Genomic DNA, 17,638 nt, shown 5'->3' on the forward strand with positions numbered 1-17,638 from the left:
GCCTTGTGCGCCCGGCGGGACCTCCCTCTGGCGGGACCTTGCGAGGCTTGCAGACACTTACCTGCAGCACGGGGCGACCTCTAGAGGGCGCTCAGTGCTCCGGGCGGCAGGCTGCTGCCCGCAAGCCTTGCGAGCCCGTGGGAACTTCCGCGGGGCTTGCAAGGCTTGTGGATAGCTTCCTGAAGCCTGGAGAGCAAGAGGGGTTGGTGCGCACCGACGCCTCTCGCTCTCCAGGCTTCAGCAAAAGCCTGCATTCGCCCCATAGGACGCACACACATTTCCCCTTCATTTTTGCAGGGGGAAAAGTGCGTCCTATAGGGCGAAAAATACGGTAAGTTACTGCATGAGGAACCTTTTTCTTTCCACAGATGAGAGTGAAGGCAACGCTTCTTCTTCTTCTTCTTCTTCTTCTTCTTCTTCTTCTTCTTCTTCTTCTTCTTCTTCTTCCTTTGTTATTCACATGCATGCCACCCAAGCAGGATTCTGTACAGGAGTTGGTACTTCTGAGAATGCTCATGAAAGGTATTACTGTGCTTTAAATGATATTATTTAATGGATATTATTTCTGAATGGGCAATTCATCTGAGGGTGTGTGTATGAGAAACAGAAAAGGATTTTCTCTCTGGGAGATAAACAAGAAATGAAGAGTGGTTGAGTTGCCTTTGGCTGGAGGGACTCTCTTGGCAAAATCTTTTGGGTTATTATGGGTGTATATACATTATCAATTGGTTATATCCAAAGCTGTTTGGGGGAAGTTATGCTCAATAAAATGAGTTAATAAAAGCCCTGCACTTTCTAACTACACACCTTTGAATACAAACCTTTGATGTGAATTCACTAATGTTAACTGCATATACTCACCATTTTGCTGTTCAAGCCAATCCACATGGGCTGCCTATATTTTAACACCTGTAGCCACAGGAATGACTGAATGTAGGGATTCCAAATGCTGGCAAGCTCTGCCTGTTCGGAATTGCATTTTTTCCTGGCCTCTTCCCATGTCATTTTGGGGCCAGCAAGAGAGTAACTGCTGTTTCCAAAGAGGGTATAGCCAGAGACTGGAATCGTCATTTCAGAGCGTGAAAATGCAAGGTCTATAGGAAAGCAATAAAGAGAAAAGGCAAAAGCTCATGTTACACATTACACTATCCTTAAATTTCATTTCACCTGACACTGAAACAGTTCTGTTTTAAACTGAGGTTGGAAGGCCACCTGTCAGTGATTCTTTAGTTGTGATTCCCGCATTGAAGAGGGTTGGACTTGATGGCTCTACCATTCTATGATTCTGTTAAATTTCTGAATACAATCATCCTGCAACATCTTATACAAATCTGAAATGAAACATTTAGAAACCTTGTTGTGTACTTTTAAATGTGGACAAGTCCAAGTTTTAATTAAAGACAGATCTGGATCAGACCACAGAATACATTTTCTTTACAATCAAATTCCTAATAAGTATTCACAGACCTATTTGAAACCCATCTTCATTGTTTCCAAAGACTATGCAGTTTTTCAAGGTGGGTTCAATAAACACCCTCCAAGGAGTGTGGCTGTACAAATGGGGTTTGGGTCTTTTTTAATAAATAAAAAAATTGAACAGGTCAGTGGAGAAGCCTGTGATTTGATCAACTGAACTGGACTCCATGTTATTACACTAGAAGAGATCTAAACCTATGTCAGCAGCCTCATGCTGTCCTATTTTTTAGAATCAGCTGTAGAAAAATCAAGTTGCATATCGATAGGCACATATAGTAACTGTGGTTCTTTGGCATCACGGTTCACTTCAGTGCATGTATAAAATTACGCTGTCATGACTGCTGCTTTCTTTGCTGTATAATAGGGAGTATGGAATCTCTACTACATTGCTGACAATCCGGTTTTTTTTCTGGCCAAAAAGAAATGGCACAGAAAACAGGTTGGGACTCATTAAGATGAATTTGCGTGGACAGGCGGAGTCCCCAGACCCCGAGCAGTCCCCCCCCCCGTCATATGGAATAACGACTCAAGACAACGTGCTATGGGATTAAATTGGCCACAACTTTATTAAATTTCAAATGTGGGTAGACCTTGGCTCAGGCATTGGGCGTTCTCCCTCCCCAGTCCCCAGCCGGGGACCTAGGGAGCTTCAGGGTTATCCAGTGGGGGGGGGGATGGGCCGGCTCTGGAAAACATATGTTCAAGCAGAGATAGCTGCCCCTGTTACGCCACCGCCGCAGGGGAGAGCAATGACGACCTTTCGGCGTACGGTCAAAGGCTCCCTTCAGAAACCCCTTTAACGGGGAGCCCTGGTATCGCCGCCACAAAGAGGAAGATGGACTAAAGGATTCCACCCAAGGCCTGATACCGCCAATGTTGTGACGTTTTGCTACGGGAAAGGCGAAATCTGCCAATGCAGGGAAATTCCTTTCCAGCCCTTTAACAGCGACCTTATCATAGCAGCGCCCGCATACCTGTGAAGAAAAGTTAACCTGCAAAACCTATGAAGAAAAGTTAACCTGCAAAGGAAGACATTAACTGAGGGTGGGTAGGGTGGGAGAAGCTCTGGAGCCAAGTGAGGATTCCCAGGTAAGATCCTCCCTCTATTGTGTGGGCAGGTAATCCCTCCCCCTACCTGGCCTGGTCTCCTTGGCAACGCTTCCCCCAGGTGGGATTGGACAACTGACTGAGGTAGGCGGGGACCTCCAGGTATCCCACTTGAGGGAAGGCAAAGCCAAGCCTATGCTGATGGGGCTGCTCCAGATCTAGGGCTGCGCGCGTCCACACAAAGGGTGCCCCCCGTTTTAAGCGGGGAGCGGTCATTAGCAATGTTCTCTGTTACTTCTCTTCTAAACACGTACCAGTGTTTCTTTGGCAGATGTAGCTTTTCTTTGAATAGCAATTTCCACTTCTCCAATTTCCTGCCTCTCTTTCAGGTTCCTTCGTTATAAAAACGCAGACGGTTTTCTAAGGAACGAAAATGTAAGAAAGTAACAAGTCAAACAAGAGCCATCTACTCTTTGCCTTTGCACACCTGATGTCTGCCTCTCTTCCCTACTTAATGCTCCACCCACTGATAACCATGGATTATTCTGGACCACCCAACCAGGTGTAACCCACAGTGATCCAGAGCTATATCAGCCTTACTCAACTGATGCCTGGATCTCCCCAAATCAGCCTGTTTTGGTTTGAAACACACCCACCCCATTTTTTTGTGATTTTCATCATTCAAATTATTTTACATTCATTATAACCATACATTAAAGAATTAAACATTGACTTCCCTTCCACCTTTCCACAGCTTCCGCCAACCATCCATTGCAGCTGCACATTCTAGTCATTCCTTATCTTTTCTTTCTCATTTTATCTCAACATAACTTAGACTGCTGAATTTAAACCTACTAATGTTCTAATCTGTTTGCAATGATTCCTCATGTACTCTAGAAACATTTTCCAACCCTCCTTAAATATGCTTTCCTCTTGTTCTCTAATTCTGCTGGTTAAACTAGCCAGTTCTGCATATTCTGTCATCCTCAACTGCCATTCCTCCCTCATTGGGACTGCTCTCTCCCCCTCCATTTTTGAGCATATAAAATCCAAGCTGCAGTTGTTGCATAGAAAAATACTCTTTTTTGGGGTGGTGTCCTTGGGGATGTCTGACTATTATTCCAAGAAGAAATGCCTCTGGTCTTTGTTTTGGTCTGAAACTTGGTCAAATTTGTTATACAGCCCTTGTATCGCAAGGCCCTTTCCACCTGGCCTAGGAGGCAGGGCCCAGACTCACCCAGCCCTACTATGTTAAATACCATATGCATTCTGTAGTTGACCTCCTTTGCAATGTTTTATTTTGAAATCTTTAAGATATTTTAGTTTTCTGCTACGTTGCTTTGACTGTATGCTCTATATTTGACTTTCTTCAGATTGTTTTATTTATGTTTTATTGATTTAATATGCTGTAAACCCCTTTGAGATTTTTCTTAAAAATATAAAGCGGTATAGAAATTAAATAAATAAAAATAAAATAAATACTACGGAGGACATTTCTTGTTTTAAGGGGCAGGAGGTGGAGAGTAACGTTGATTACATTTTGATTGGGATTTCTTGGACCCATTGAAGCCGTTGTCTAATCTTTTGCAGTCATTTTGAATCCCATTTCTTCTATAGCAATGGTTTTCAACCTTTTTGAGTCCATGGCTCCCTTGACCAACCACATTCATTCTGTGACTCCCCTATGGAAGCCACTTACACCGGGGTTCTGTTATAGGTAGTTGGGGATTTCTGCGTCCTGCCCCTTTTCAACACCAGTTTTACTTGCAATTTTGCAATCTGCTGGGAGGGATTAGATATCCACTATGACAGTAGCTTCATGGATCCAAAAGAAAGAAATGAAAGCCTTCACAGGCAGTACTTACACCATAATTCCCAAGCGGGAAGCCTTTGGCCCAGTTTGTATAATAGACAACACTTCTATCTTTCCATACAAATGTGCCTCGACTGAAAGTATTACTCAGTCCAATCCAAGGATCAGTGGAAGCACTTTGTAAATGCAGTGTCAGGAATGCTGAATGAAAAAAACACACACACATATTTACATGACAGATTTGTTAAACTAATGCCCTTTATCTAATAAATGGTTAGTATCACTAGATACTAGTCATGGCTAGAATCACATTCCAGTAATTCCTCTGACAGGAAGATACCTTGAGTAGGAGTGCCAGGACTTTTCAAATATGAGGCCGCTCCCTATACAATATTTGCACACATCTGCAGTCACAGTCATAACTGGCTGGGTGTAGTGGAGAACAGGGATTGGGGTGGGGGTTTGTGGAGCTGTGAGGGGATGGGGAACATGGGGCTGGGGTGAGGTGGTTACATAAAGAAAGAAAAGTTGGCAATGGAATGGAAACTGGTGGGTAGGCAGAGTTGGCTACTAGGGGCAGCAGCCCCTAGAGTGTTTTAAAACAACTGACCGCACCTTGAACGACTTTGTTTGGAATACTAGCCAGGTTTCCTCCTAGATCTTCACAAGTAGCTTGTGCATCAGACCAGTTTTTTCTTTCTTCTTCATGAAGGCCAAATAGTTGGAAGCACTGTGAGGGAGAGGGTGTGATAGGAATTTTATGGTCTTAGATATATGGTCATGTTCATAAGTGCACCAACCAAGCACATACATAGATCAGCACAAGAAGACCAACCTGGAACCATTTTGATTCCTAAACTGACCAAATGTTTTCTCTGCAAGGTCAAAGGAAAATGGAAAAGCCTCCCCATTGTCTTTTCCTTCACAAATCCTGTCTTAAGGGTATGTCTTTGTTTGAATAGGGTGTGACCCTGTGACTTGGTCCAGGAACTAAGTATTTATCACTACAAAAGACTGGCCAGGCTACCCAGGCAATCTAATCAAGTAACCTGCCAGACAGGAGATAAACAACGACAGGAGAAAAACAACATTCAAATTTCTGTTTTAAGACCGCCTTTTCTGCCTTTTTCTGTGATGTAGGTATGATGTATCTGAGGGGTGGTCTTAGGTTACACCCCTTCTGTGAAGTATGTATGATGTTTCTGGGGGTGGTCTTGATCTACAGGGTGGCAATTTCAAAAGTCTTTATAAGGCCTTCCGCGCCATTTTTCTGGGTTCCTCCTCTCTCCTGCTGGTGAGGGGAGCACCCTGTTGTAACAGATCAATAAAGATCAAGCTTACTAGCTGCTTTGCTTCTCAATATTCTCTGGTTGGCCTCTGTTATTTCTCTCCTACCAATAGGGAACCTATGTAACGATTCTATATGGGCTCTTGGATACCCCATAAGGGAAAAGGGCAATTTTTGTTTACAACAGGGGAAACTTCAAAATTCCATCACCCATGAATTGTTTAATGCAGTCAAAAGTCACGAAATGGTGCTGGGATAGCAGTAGCAGAAACTGATAGTTTAACTGGGTTCTAGAGTCATTGTAACCACCCCACCCCCGATTCACAAACTGGAGGGGGAATCCCATGGGATCAGGGTTGGGGATAAATCATGTACTCTAGAAAGGGCAGTTATCTCTGCTGATAGCTCTGCAAGTGCAGATATGCCATTGAGAGAGGGCCTACATCACATGATGCCATCAGACAAGGATGGAGGAAGGCAGAAATGAGGAACAAGGCTCTTCAAAGTGTTGGCTCTAGGAGGCCTGGATAAACAGCATTTGGGCTCTGCGTTAGGGAGCAAAACAGTCTGTATTTTTTCAGATGGTCATTTAATAAATGCTAATTTAACTTTAAAGCATGAAAAAATGCTGAACACTTAGTTTGAAGCCACTTTCAATGCTCTTTTCTGTAGCTTGCATATATCTTGAGCTTTTAAAATGCCATTGTTTATTAAAATTCCCCTATTTGACAATTAGGTTTTGTTTTGTTTTAGTTTACATTATTTATCACCTTCACTGTTACTTCCTTTTTGCAGCTCAACAGACCTTTTCAGTCTTCATAGCATGTACCGAAGGCTGAGGGAGGATGTGGAATCTATAGAATAGAACTATGGACATGGAGGGCAATCTGTGCATATTCAACTACTCTGGAAAAGTATTCATTGTCTGTGCCATAGTATCTGAAAAAGGCTGATATACCAATATATTTGTAATAGCTGTATTAGTTACCTTGTTACCAAAGAAGTGCCAGCCTTGAGGACAGCCTCCAAGAGGTTCAGGCATTGTCGGAGCAGCAGTTGAAGGGGCAGAACTGTTACGCCTTTCACAGATAAATCTATTCTCAATTTCACAATTGATGTCATTCCATAAGCCTGAACAGAGAAGTTGTTACGAGTCAACAGGTAAGATCAAATCGCTAGTACAGCCCATCAGGTACGTATTCCAAGTGAAAGCTTAGCAACAAAAATAAAATGCAACAATAACAGCTGTACTGCAAGTGTACTATGCAGTTTCATATAGGGGGTGATTTATAAATATATATATATGGAGTACTTCCAGTTAGAAACGACTTAATTAAAGCCTCCAGGTTATTAAAAAAACATATTAACAATAAGTCAGAGTAGTATTTCCTAAACTCTATCTTGCTGTACTCCTTTGCTCAGAGAATGCTGAATTACAACCCAATCCTAACAATGTCTAGTCAGAAGTACAGTGGTACCTCGGGTTACAGAAGCTTCAGGTTACATACGCTTCAGGTTACAGACTCCGCTAACCCAGAAATAGTACCTTGGGTTAAGAACTTTGCTTCAGGATGAGAACAGAAATCGTGCTCTGGTGGTGCAGCAGCAGTGGGAGGCCACATTAGCTAAAGTGGTCCTTCAGGTTAAGAACAGTTTCAGGTTAAGAACGGACCTCCGGAACGAATTAAGTACTTAACCCAAGGTACCACTGTATTTGATTGGTATCTGTGATGGAAAGCTCAGGTAGGCCAGAGTGTGGTGATGCAGAGAGCTAAGTTGCAGCCTTACTCTGACTGGCTGCGGGTGCAGCTAGCCAGAGCAGGGTGGGCTCACCACTTTGGGAGGGAAAAAGGAAAAGCAGTTGAGAGTTGAGCTCCTGGCATTCATTTGGATACTATAAATAGCCTCTGAGCCCTGAAGAAAATATCCACAGCCAGAGAAAGAAGTCTCTGAGCTTAGATTGAAAGCTAGTGATGAGTGTCCTTCAAGAGTATAAGAACCAGGTAGCTGAATTCGAGGCAGGAGAAGTGGAGTTGCGAGGGAACACTCTACGTGGGTCTCAGTTCAGTAGGAAGGGAATAAAACTTCCAGTGAGTGAAGTATAATCCCCAAAAAGATAGGTTGGGTGGGGTGATCCCCTGGTCTAGTATACTAATAGAGGAGCCTCAGTAATTTGATTTACAGAAGGTTGGGAAACTGACAGAAAGTACCAACTTGTTTCAGACAGGGGCGTAGCTTGGTGGGCAGGAGGACCATAGGCCTGGGCCCAGAAATTTGGGCAGGGGGAACATGAACCAAGTGCCCTACACAGGGATTCCCACCCTGCCCTGTCTGCTGCCGAATCCCTCACTGAATAGCCACGTGGCCAACACGGGGGGGGGGGGTGTGCCTGACAAGTGGCCACCTGGGCTCCCCCCTACACAGGGAGGCGGGCAGCACAGCGCAGTTCTGTGACCCCTCCATGACATCTATTATTGTTGTTGTTGTTGTTGTTGTTTCTTGAAAGAACTCTATCTCGTGACAAAATCTTTTGTTTTACCCGTTTTGTTGTAAAATAAAATCCTTCTCCTGTTTAACTTCCCTATGTCTTCAAGTAGCAGAGTTTTCTTTTGTATAATAGCAAAAATAGCTAGTAGTAGTAAGAGGCCCCATCCCTCAGTATCCTTTAAAACACTTTAATACCCTGTCCTATCCAAAGGTTTAACATAATGGATTATCCTCGGTTTAATGTTTTAATTTTGGGTGGAATAGTGATTGTGATTCAGTGTGTGGTGCCTATTCATATTAATCCTCACCATTAAGCATGCACATTCTCAATAACTGCTTATAATAGTAACATTTTATTCTAATTACCTGTTTCACGATACATGATCACACAAAATTCGACTTCGTCTGCAAAGTTGGGTTGCCAGGGTGCCCAGGCTACATAGGTCACTGGAGTTCTATCCACCCAGCTATAGAAAATAACATGCGGTATTTAGTCCTTCATTTGCACTTCATAAGTTTACGATGACTTTTGTTTTGTTTTTAACAAAGAGAATGTTAGGCTAAGAAAAGAAATATTTAGGTGTCAGGGTTTCAGGGACAGAGAGCGAGGGGGAGGGGTCCCAGGGCGACGAGGAAGAGGACGACGACAACCCGAGGTTGTCAGTGAGTCCGTCAAGTGAATCCGAGGATTCCCAAAAGGGAGCCCCCCTGGTCAGGCCAAGGGGCAGTAGAGAGGGAAGCAGTCAGAAGCAGGGGAACGAAGAGGGAATCCCCAGTGGGGGTTGGAGATCGGGACCGGCCTCTCCGTCGGAACGGAGTGAAGGGGGTGGAGTTGTCAGTGTGTCAGAAAGAGCAGAACAGGAAGCAGAGAGGGGAAGGAGTTCGGAGCAGAACGTCCTGCCGGAAGGGGAGGAGTGTAGTACCGAGAGTAGCGTAACTGTCGAAAGGAAGGTCAGAGGCAACGTACGCGCGCCAAGTTCAAATGTGGAGGCGCGCGGAAATGAGGAGAGCCCTGAGGAGGAGCCTGGTCCCAAAGCACGAAGGAGGGGGGAGCAGGCGTCAGAAGACTCAGCCTCGGGGGAGTCCCGGAGGGAGGGAGCACAGGGGGGCAGGAAGACCCTGCGGAAAAGGAAAGAGAGGAAAAGGTGGAGCAGTACAAGCCTCTTAAGCTGGTGCAGGGGCGGGACTGACTCAGAGGGGACTTCTAACATCTAAGGGTAACAGATGCTGAGCCACGGAGCTTGGATGTAACGACAACAATGTTCTTCAATAAAACCTTTTGTATATAACTTGGACTGGATTTTGGTCTCTTGTGAGCTGGGACCTCGGGTGGCTCTGACATTAGGTGTTGAATTTCCAAGCCTGAGACTTGGCTCTTCAAGAAAAGCTGGCAGCACTAAGAACCCTAACCCTAACCCTAAGAATGCTGAGCAGGATTAATAGATATAATGGCGATTTTAAAAAAAGCATTACATTGAAAAATGTAATGGTGAGGGATGGGGTCTGAATGTGGGGCAGTGTGATAGGAAGACCAGCTGAAAAGTACTCTCACCCTCTTCTTGTAGCATCACGAAAAGCTGAACGTCATTGCTGAACCACATTCAGAATGTGGTTGGGAGCAGAGGGCAACAGAAACTAGGGGTGCACGGCATCCAAGCTATGTACAAGAACAGGAGGATTCAGGAAGAGAGGAGAGTGGTGCCCTCTTTCTCAGAGGAGAAAGAAAGTACAGGGAGAAATGTGTGTGACAGCCTTGGAGGAAATATAACATTGTATGATTGTAATTAAGAGGTTGGCACCGTTAGCCCTAATGCAAATAGGAGAGGCAAAGGAGTGCTGACAGCCTAATAAAAGAGATAATTCTTAGGGCTTGTCAGGGGTCCTTTACCTTTACCTACCTGGAAAGAGCAGGGGTCTATAGGGCACACCTGACCATAGGGCGCACCTAATTTTCAGAGGGGGAAATCGATGAAAAAAATATGATTCCCCCCCCCAGCTCTGGGAGCAGCGGACAGGCTGAACACAGCCTGTGCACTTTTCCCAGACCTTCTCTCTGCTATTGCAGGAGGTGGGGGAATTCGCCCATCTCCTGCAAAAGCCCACAGGAGGGAGAAGGGACTGACTCGGCCAGTCAGTCCCTTCTCCCTCCTTGGGGAAAAGCCCCCAAGGAGCATTCTTTAAAGCCTGCAGAAGCCATGCAGCCTTTAAAGAGCGCACGGCTTTTGCGTGCTTTTGCAGGAAGTGGGGGAATTCGCCCATCTCCCGCAAAAGCCCACAGGAGGGAGAAGGGACTGACTCGGCCAGTCAGTCCCTTCTCCCTCCTTGGGGAAACGCCCCCAAGAGTGGTGCGCTCTTTAAAGGCTGTGCAGCTCCTGCTGGCTTTTCTACGAGGTGGGGGAATTCCCCCACCTCGCAGAAAACCCACAGAAGCCGTGCAGCCTTTAAAGAGCGCACGGCTTTTGCGTGCTTTTGCAGGAGATGGGGGAATTCCCCCATCTTCCGCAAAAGCCCACAGGAGCCGCGCACCCTTTAAAGAGCGTGCCGCTCCTGCGGGCTTTTCAACCGAGCTCGTGGGGCTGGAGGTGGGGGGAAGCACTGCTTTTCCCCACCGCCAGCCTCAAAACCAGGTCAGGGAGCAGCGCAAAGGCATCATGCGCCTTCCCGCTGCCCCCCGAGCCTGTGGGGCTGGCGGTGGGGGGAAGCGCTGCTTTTCCCCACCGCCAGCCTCAAAGACCAGACTCTCCTAGCTTCGCTTTGCTATCGCTGAAGCCAGGCAGCCTGCATTCGCTCCATAGTACACACACACATTTCCCCTTAATTTTGGGAGGGGAAAAAGTGCATCCTATAGAGCGAAAAATACGGTACCTTTTGCCCTGCTCTTTCCAGGTAGGTAAAGGTAAAGGACCCCTGACAATTAAGTCCTGTCATGAACGACTCTGGGGTTGCGGCGCTCATCTTGCTTTAAAGGTCAAGGGAGCCGGCGTTTGTCCGCTTCCGCAGAGTTTTTCCAGGTCATGTGGCCAGCATGACTAAGCTGCTTCTGGCGAAACCAGAGCAGCGCACAGAAATGCCGTTTACCTTCCCGCCGGAGTGGTACCTGTTTATCTACTTGCACTGCATGCTTCCGCACTTTAAAGCTCTGTGTCCGAGCATTGTTGTTTTCCTTGCCCAGATATAGCCGCACAAAGACCTCCTCTTTAGCGCTCAATTGGAGCAAACAGACATTCAGAGGGGAGGGGGGGATTTCCAGAGTTTGTCCTTAGCTCTGATTCAGCAGTAAAGAGTGGGTTTTCATGGCAAAAGCGCTGGGAAGGTGCTCAGACATGGACACAGAACTTTAAAGCATAGATCATGACTGGAAAGCAGAGTGCAAAGGTAAGTGTGGGTAAATCCATACAATCCCAGTGGCAAGCCAGAGAGGGACGGGAATGGATAGAGGGAAATAAATCCCCACCCCACCCCGACCATGAAATTATTTCATTTCCATTGGAAACATAGATTTCTCCACAGTTTGGGGGCATGTGGGTGCTGGATCCTTTGGAGCCAGGCTTCCCCCCCCCCCCCCTAGCCTGTTTCTGGCACACTCGCTTTCCAGCTTTACTGACATTGAGCTTTCATAGCAATGGGACAAGATAGGGACAAAGTAGTTGAATGGAATCTCTCTCTCCAAGATCAGACCTCCCTCTACACTCCCAGAGCAAGAAATGCAAGCTTCCTATGGCCTCTGTAGCACCATCGCAGTGTTTCTGCTCAAAACAGTCAAAATGTTGGCAGAACATCCTTTTATCCAGATTATTTCAATGCCAATCTAGCTATTATCTAAGAGAAACTTAATACATAATTACCATTTTAAAATCTGATTTCCATTTTTGATTTTTCTGTTCGCTTACCCAAAACTTCTATCCGGACCCAGAATTAAACCAATGAAAATGTTTCCTTCAGTTCTGAAAGTAATGTCCTACAACATACACAGGGGAAGATGGGGAAGAAACACAATAAAGTACTGGTGTTCTCCAATTGAAAATATGTCAGTTATTCCACATGAAGTTCAGAGTTTACAAATCAGGCCATATGGAAAGAAGCTAGTAATGATAAACAAGAGCAACAGTGATTGTGCTCTTCAACTGAGTTTAAAAGCAGGGCATGAAACTCATTTCTTTTCTTCAACAACTGGAATCCAGACTAAGTTAGAGAGCACTCCTGGCTCCTCTCTCAATTCATACCTGGACAGTGTGTGTGTGTGTGTGTGTGTGTGTGTGCGCGCGTGTGTGTGTGCGTTAGGGTGGCATATGGTCACCTCAATGCTTGCCCAGAGAGGAATGCTGCTGGTTGAGATGTCTCTGCTGTGGCAGAGATCCCAGCTTTGCCCAGCAGAGTGGGAAGGTACCATTGGTAGTCGTCGTTTTCCCGTTCCCCCGTCCCCACACTAGCAGTAGTCAGCAGAATCTGCTGATTCCAAACTCCCATGAATTTCCCAAGTGCCCTGATTGTTAAGTATAAGTGTTTAATTGTACATTGAAATAGAAAATAACTGTGTTCTCTGTATGTGTTCTGCTGAAAGCGTAGCATGAAAACTTCCACTGAAGCTTAACGCTAGAGCAGTAGAGTGCCTGACAGTTGATAATTTACTTAGAATGTATCTCTGCTGACTCTCACATGAAAGAGGTATTCAGTTACAAATCTCCGTTTTTTGTGTGGGTCGGTCTTTGCTCTCTCTTTCTCAAGCACCAGAGAAGAAAGGATGGGCAAATGATTCTCTCCATGGACAGAGCCTCAGGCTACAATGGAGGCTGTAGGGAAAACAGAGCTTTGATTTCAGTGCTGAGTGAAGTAACTCCAAGTGTCCCTATTTTTCAGGGATGCCCCTGATTTAGAGGAGCCATCCTAGTTTCTGATTTGATCCCAGAATGTCCCACTTTTCCTTAGGCTGTCCCTATTTTCAACGGAGAAATGTTAGTAGGTATGGACCCCCCAGGGTGCCTGAAGGTAATCCTGCATGGGGATTTTTTTTTAATGTTTAATGTTTTATTATGTTTTTATATATGTTGGAAGCTGCACAGAGTGTAAGATGTGTGCAGTATAACTCGCATAGGATTGCATTGTTAATCTCTGCAAGCTTCTGGTGACACCATCCTGAAGAAAGGGTTTAGCAGGCAACAAAATGGTCACGATCAAACAATTCATCTGGCTTTTTTAAAAAAAACAAAAACAAAAAGCCTAGTGATATGTGATCAGAAGGGAAAATCTATCTCATATATTTCTTACATATCTCCACAAAAACTTGTTTTCACTTCCACTTTCAATAACAGCAAGATTGCCAGCGTGCTTTTTGCAGAATCTCCGGGCTCTTCCTGCAGTTAAAGTTGTGTTACTGAAATAGTACTCAGTGCCATTGAATGTAATCCAGCCGTCTTCAGTTACTTGAAATGGATATCCTGCAAAAGAAGAAGAAATGTTTTCCCCCCATTTAATTTAAGATACTTTAAATATTATAAAATGAAATACAAGAGTACAAATAAATTTACTTCACACAACCAGTGGTCAAGCCATGCAATTTTAATAGTCCTAACTGGGGTGACCCCAACAGTGATGTGTGTTATTTCAGTTTTGAAGCACACCGTGAACATGTCCACCCTCCTGCCCCCGGAACTGCATGCTTTAACACTGCTACATTAGAGTAAACCAACAACAAAACAGCTGTGTGGCCATAATAATATATACTTAAAATGAAAGAGCACCTTAGAGGCATGAACAACAGATTCTGAAGAAAAACTTGACTAGTTCAGTGGTGGTGATCATGGCATGATTTGGGGTGGGGGCTGAAATGCAAGTATGTAAGATTGAAGAAAAAGCACTCTGTGCATGCTTAAAGGTACTAGCTTATGTCTCCACATATTGTGGCTAGTCAGCCACCCATATTTCTTTTTGGGCAAGGTGCATGAAAGGTTGGTCATGGTTCAGATGCTCTTGAGGAGAACTGATGGTTTTGACCTATTTCAGTCTGGGCTAAGCACCAGATTAGCCTTCATCCCTGGTGGATGATATTGTTTGTGTCCGAGAGGGAGGGTAGGAATGGAATCATGCCTCTTTAACAGAAATCAGTGAAATTTACTTCCAAGTAGACGTGCAGAGGATTTGGGCTAGATGATTCTCAGGGTCTCCTTCCAACAATTCCATGATTCTATGAGATAATTTCTCTCTTAACTCTCAATCACACTCAATAGTTGCCTAGTGCAACTAAACTTCAGATAGTCAGGTGGTTTTTCTGAAGATCCCAGCTGGAGAACCACTCCCAAGGCTCACTAATATGAGAATATGATAATGAGCAGCCAAGAATACCTGAAACGTAGGAACATAGGGAGCTGCCTAAGCCAGACCACTGCTCCATCTAGTTGAGGATACTGTCAACACTGCTGGGTAGTGGTCTCCAGGTTTTCAGTCAGGGATCTCTCCCAGTGCTTCCTGGACATATGGTGGACCTGGGACCTCCTTCATGCAAAGCAGATGTTCTACCACTGAGCTACAGTCCTTTTGCATTTTTGTGTAACTCATTTCAGAGGAGTGAGGAAGCCCAGACCAGGGAGATCTACCACTGGCTCCTCAGCCTGGGCCCAGTATACCTGAAAAGGTGTCTCAGCCCAGACACTGAGGTCCAGCTCCGATGGCCTTCTGACGGTTCCTTCACTGCGAGAAGTGAAGCTATAGGGAAACAGTCAGAGGGCCTTCTTGGTAGTGGCACCCTCCCTGTGGAATGCCCTCCCATCAGATGTCAAGGAAATAAACTACTAGCTGAGTTTTAGAAGATATCTGAAGGCAGCCCTGTTTAGGGAAGTTTTTAATGTTTTATGTTTTATCGCTTTATTATTATTATTATTATTATTATTATTATTATTATTATTATGATGTTGGTAGCCACCCAGGGTGGCTGGGGAAACCCAGACAGATGGACGGGGCATAAATAAATTGTTGTTGTTGTTGTTGTTGTTGTCATCGTCGTCATCATCAAACTTTCAATGGCTGTAGAGAACTGCTAGAGCAGTTCCTCCCCAACATTCCTTAGGGCTACTTAAAATCTGCTTGTTCTGAGGGAAGGCAGGAATTGGAGTGCCCAGGGTCAGGGAGCACAAGTATCTTTGGCTCCTGACAGAAGCATCCTTGACTTGAGAGACCCACCCCCACCTTTCATGATGCTGCTTAAGGAAGACCCATGTGACGTGAGAGAAGACAGTATGAGCCAACATACCAAAATCATTGCTTGGTTCCGGTTTTAATGGTACACCTGAAAAATGAAACAGGAGTCCATGAAAATGAAAGTAAAGGGTTATTTCTAGCATTTCACATTTCTACATTTCTGAGACACAGCTAATAACCCTATGTGAAAGAACTATCAGTAGCTTCCTGTATTCACAACAAGCTTGTTCTCATCAAAATGGCGGCCAAAACTCTGGACTCTGCAACATTCATAATGAAAGCTAAATTAATTTCACATTATTTTTTCCCTCGTCACAAAAGGCCAGGTGAGTAGCAAGCATGTTTTTTTAAAAAAATAAAAATAAAAAGCCAGTTTCAGCAGTGCAGAAAAGAGTCCTCTTCACTTTGCTTCACGAACTCGTTGTAATTTAAAAGTAATCTTACCAACTCCAATTCAAACCTTGATTTTGTATATCCAAATCCATTTTTGTTTTTATCTTCTTTAAACATCTCATTGACTTGATGATAATGCAACCAATCATTTGCCATACATTTTACATCTTCATATGGCTTTAGCTTCCATTGGTTCTCCATCTCTATTAGTAATTGTTCATAGGTGGCCCAATTTTTACTCATATTTCTCTTTTTTACATTCATTGCCTCAAGCGGTGAGAGCCACCATGGTGTCTTACGTTCTAATAGATTTTTATATCTATCCCACACCTCATACAATCACTTGTGAAATATGTGGTTTCCAAATCCTTTATGAACTTTTACTTTGTCATACCATAGATATGCGTGCCATCCAAATCTGTTGTCAAATCCTTCTAGATCTAAAATATCTGTATTCTCCAACAATATCCCGTTCCTTAACCAACAAAGGCATGATGCTTCATAATACAATTTCAAATCTGGTAGGGAGAAGCTTCCCCTTTCTTTTATATCTGTTAACCATTTAAATTTAATTCTTGGCTTCTTCCCTTGCCAGATATATCTTGAAATTGCTTTTTGCCACTCTCTAAAGATACCAACTCCGTTAATTATCTGGATTGATTGAAATAAAAACAACATTTTCAGTAGCACACTTGTTTTAATAACTGAAATCCTACCAATTAAGGATAGTTTCATTCTTCCCCACACTTCTAAGTCCCTTTTAATACCATTCCATACAGTGTGTAATTGTCTTTAAATAAATTTATATTTTTCGATGTTAACCAGATTCCTAGATATTTAACTTTTTTAACAACCTCTATTCCACTCTGATGCTGCAATGTATCAATCAAATCTCAGTTCATATTTTTCACTAACATTTTTTTTCTTGTTTAATTTGAAACCTGCTACTTGTCCAATTTGTTCTGTTTTTTCTAGTGCTTTTCTAGCACTAGTTAATGGTTCTTCCACTGTTATGACTAAGTCATCTGCAAAGGCCTTCAACGTAACCACCATTCAAAATCTTGCCTAATACCAAATTCCTTTTGATTTACCCATAATACTGACCTTTGACGCCTATTTTGAACATATGGCTCAACGTTCTGCACCACTAGTCTGTTACATTGTATATATGAACTCTAATAGATTTATTTCTACCTTTTGAATGATATCATTATTCTATTATATATGATTTAACAATTATTAGCCTATGTGTTGTGTCTATATTTCTGTGATTGGTTCTCATTGCAACACAGGGGTTTGTTTTTGTCAGCTAAAGAAGAGTGGCAAGAGAAATTGATGAACTATGCTGAGATGGCAAGATTAACCAGGAAAATTTGGAACCAGCAGGACCAGACTTTCCTAAAGGAATGGAAGAAGTTTTTGACATATTTGGAAAGCAACTGTAACCAATTGACATCGCTTGTAGGGTTAAAAGAAGTTTTGTAAGAGTAATATATAAGTTATTGTGAAAAGAATTAAGCATAGGTACTAAGATTTGAATTTATAGCAATAACTCTAGTAACAAAATGCATAATTAGAAAAGATTTTAGAAAAACATCGGTCAAGGTTGAAGCAAGTCTTATGCTGTGATAGCCAAAGATTTTGAAATGATGTTTAAAAGGATGATATGCTGGAAAATATGTGTAAAAACCAATGAAACATTATTTAAATAAATAAATAAAAGTAATCTTACCTCTCCTTATTTGACAAACCCAGCTGTGATAATTCTCACACCATACAGGTTCCCACCATGAATAATGTAGAATCACTCCTCTGCAATCTTTGTCTTTGTGTCTAGGTGAAAAGCCTTCATGAAAGTCAAGCTACAATAGGAATAAAGATTTCATTAGTGATTTACAGAAAAGGAGGCAGAGGACTCAGCTACATTGGCAAAGAAAAAGTGC

General features: G+C 43.6%; 1 protein-coding gene across 1 annotated transcript in view; it reads right to left on the reverse strand.

Annotated features, from left to right (window-relative positions):
• LOC310827938 (macrophage mannose receptor 1-like) overlaps positions 1–17,638 on the reverse strand; it is a 50,048-nt gene that overhangs the window by 10,055 nt on the left and 22,355 nt on the right. The window contains exons 15-24 of the mRNA XM_083704616.1: positions 17,428–17,557; positions 15,355–15,390; positions 13,377–13,546; positions 12,002–12,069; positions 8,478–8,578; positions 6,613–6,755; positions 4,952–5,066; positions 4,389–4,537; positions 2,838–2,943; positions 862–1,094 (exon numbers count right to left, since the gene is read on the reverse strand). Coding sequence (XP_083560742.1) covers positions 862–1,094; positions 2,838–2,943; positions 4,389–4,537; positions 4,952–5,066; positions 6,613–6,755; positions 8,478–8,578; positions 12,002–12,069; positions 13,377–13,546; positions 15,355–15,390; positions 17,428–17,557 — 1,251 coding nt within the window. The remainder of the gene's footprint in view (positions 1–861; positions 1,095–2,837; positions 2,944–4,388; positions 4,538–4,951; positions 5,067–6,612; positions 6,756–8,477; positions 8,579–12,001; positions 12,070–13,376; positions 13,547–15,354; positions 15,391–17,427; positions 17,558–17,638) is intronic.

The sequence above is a fragment of the Podarcis gaigeae genome, assembly GCF_964106915.1.
Source record: "Podarcis gaigeae genome assembly, chromosome: 12".
NCBI classification, from domain to species: domain Eukaryota; kingdom Metazoa; phylum Chordata; class Lepidosauria; order Squamata; family Lacertidae; genus Podarcis; species Podarcis gaigeae.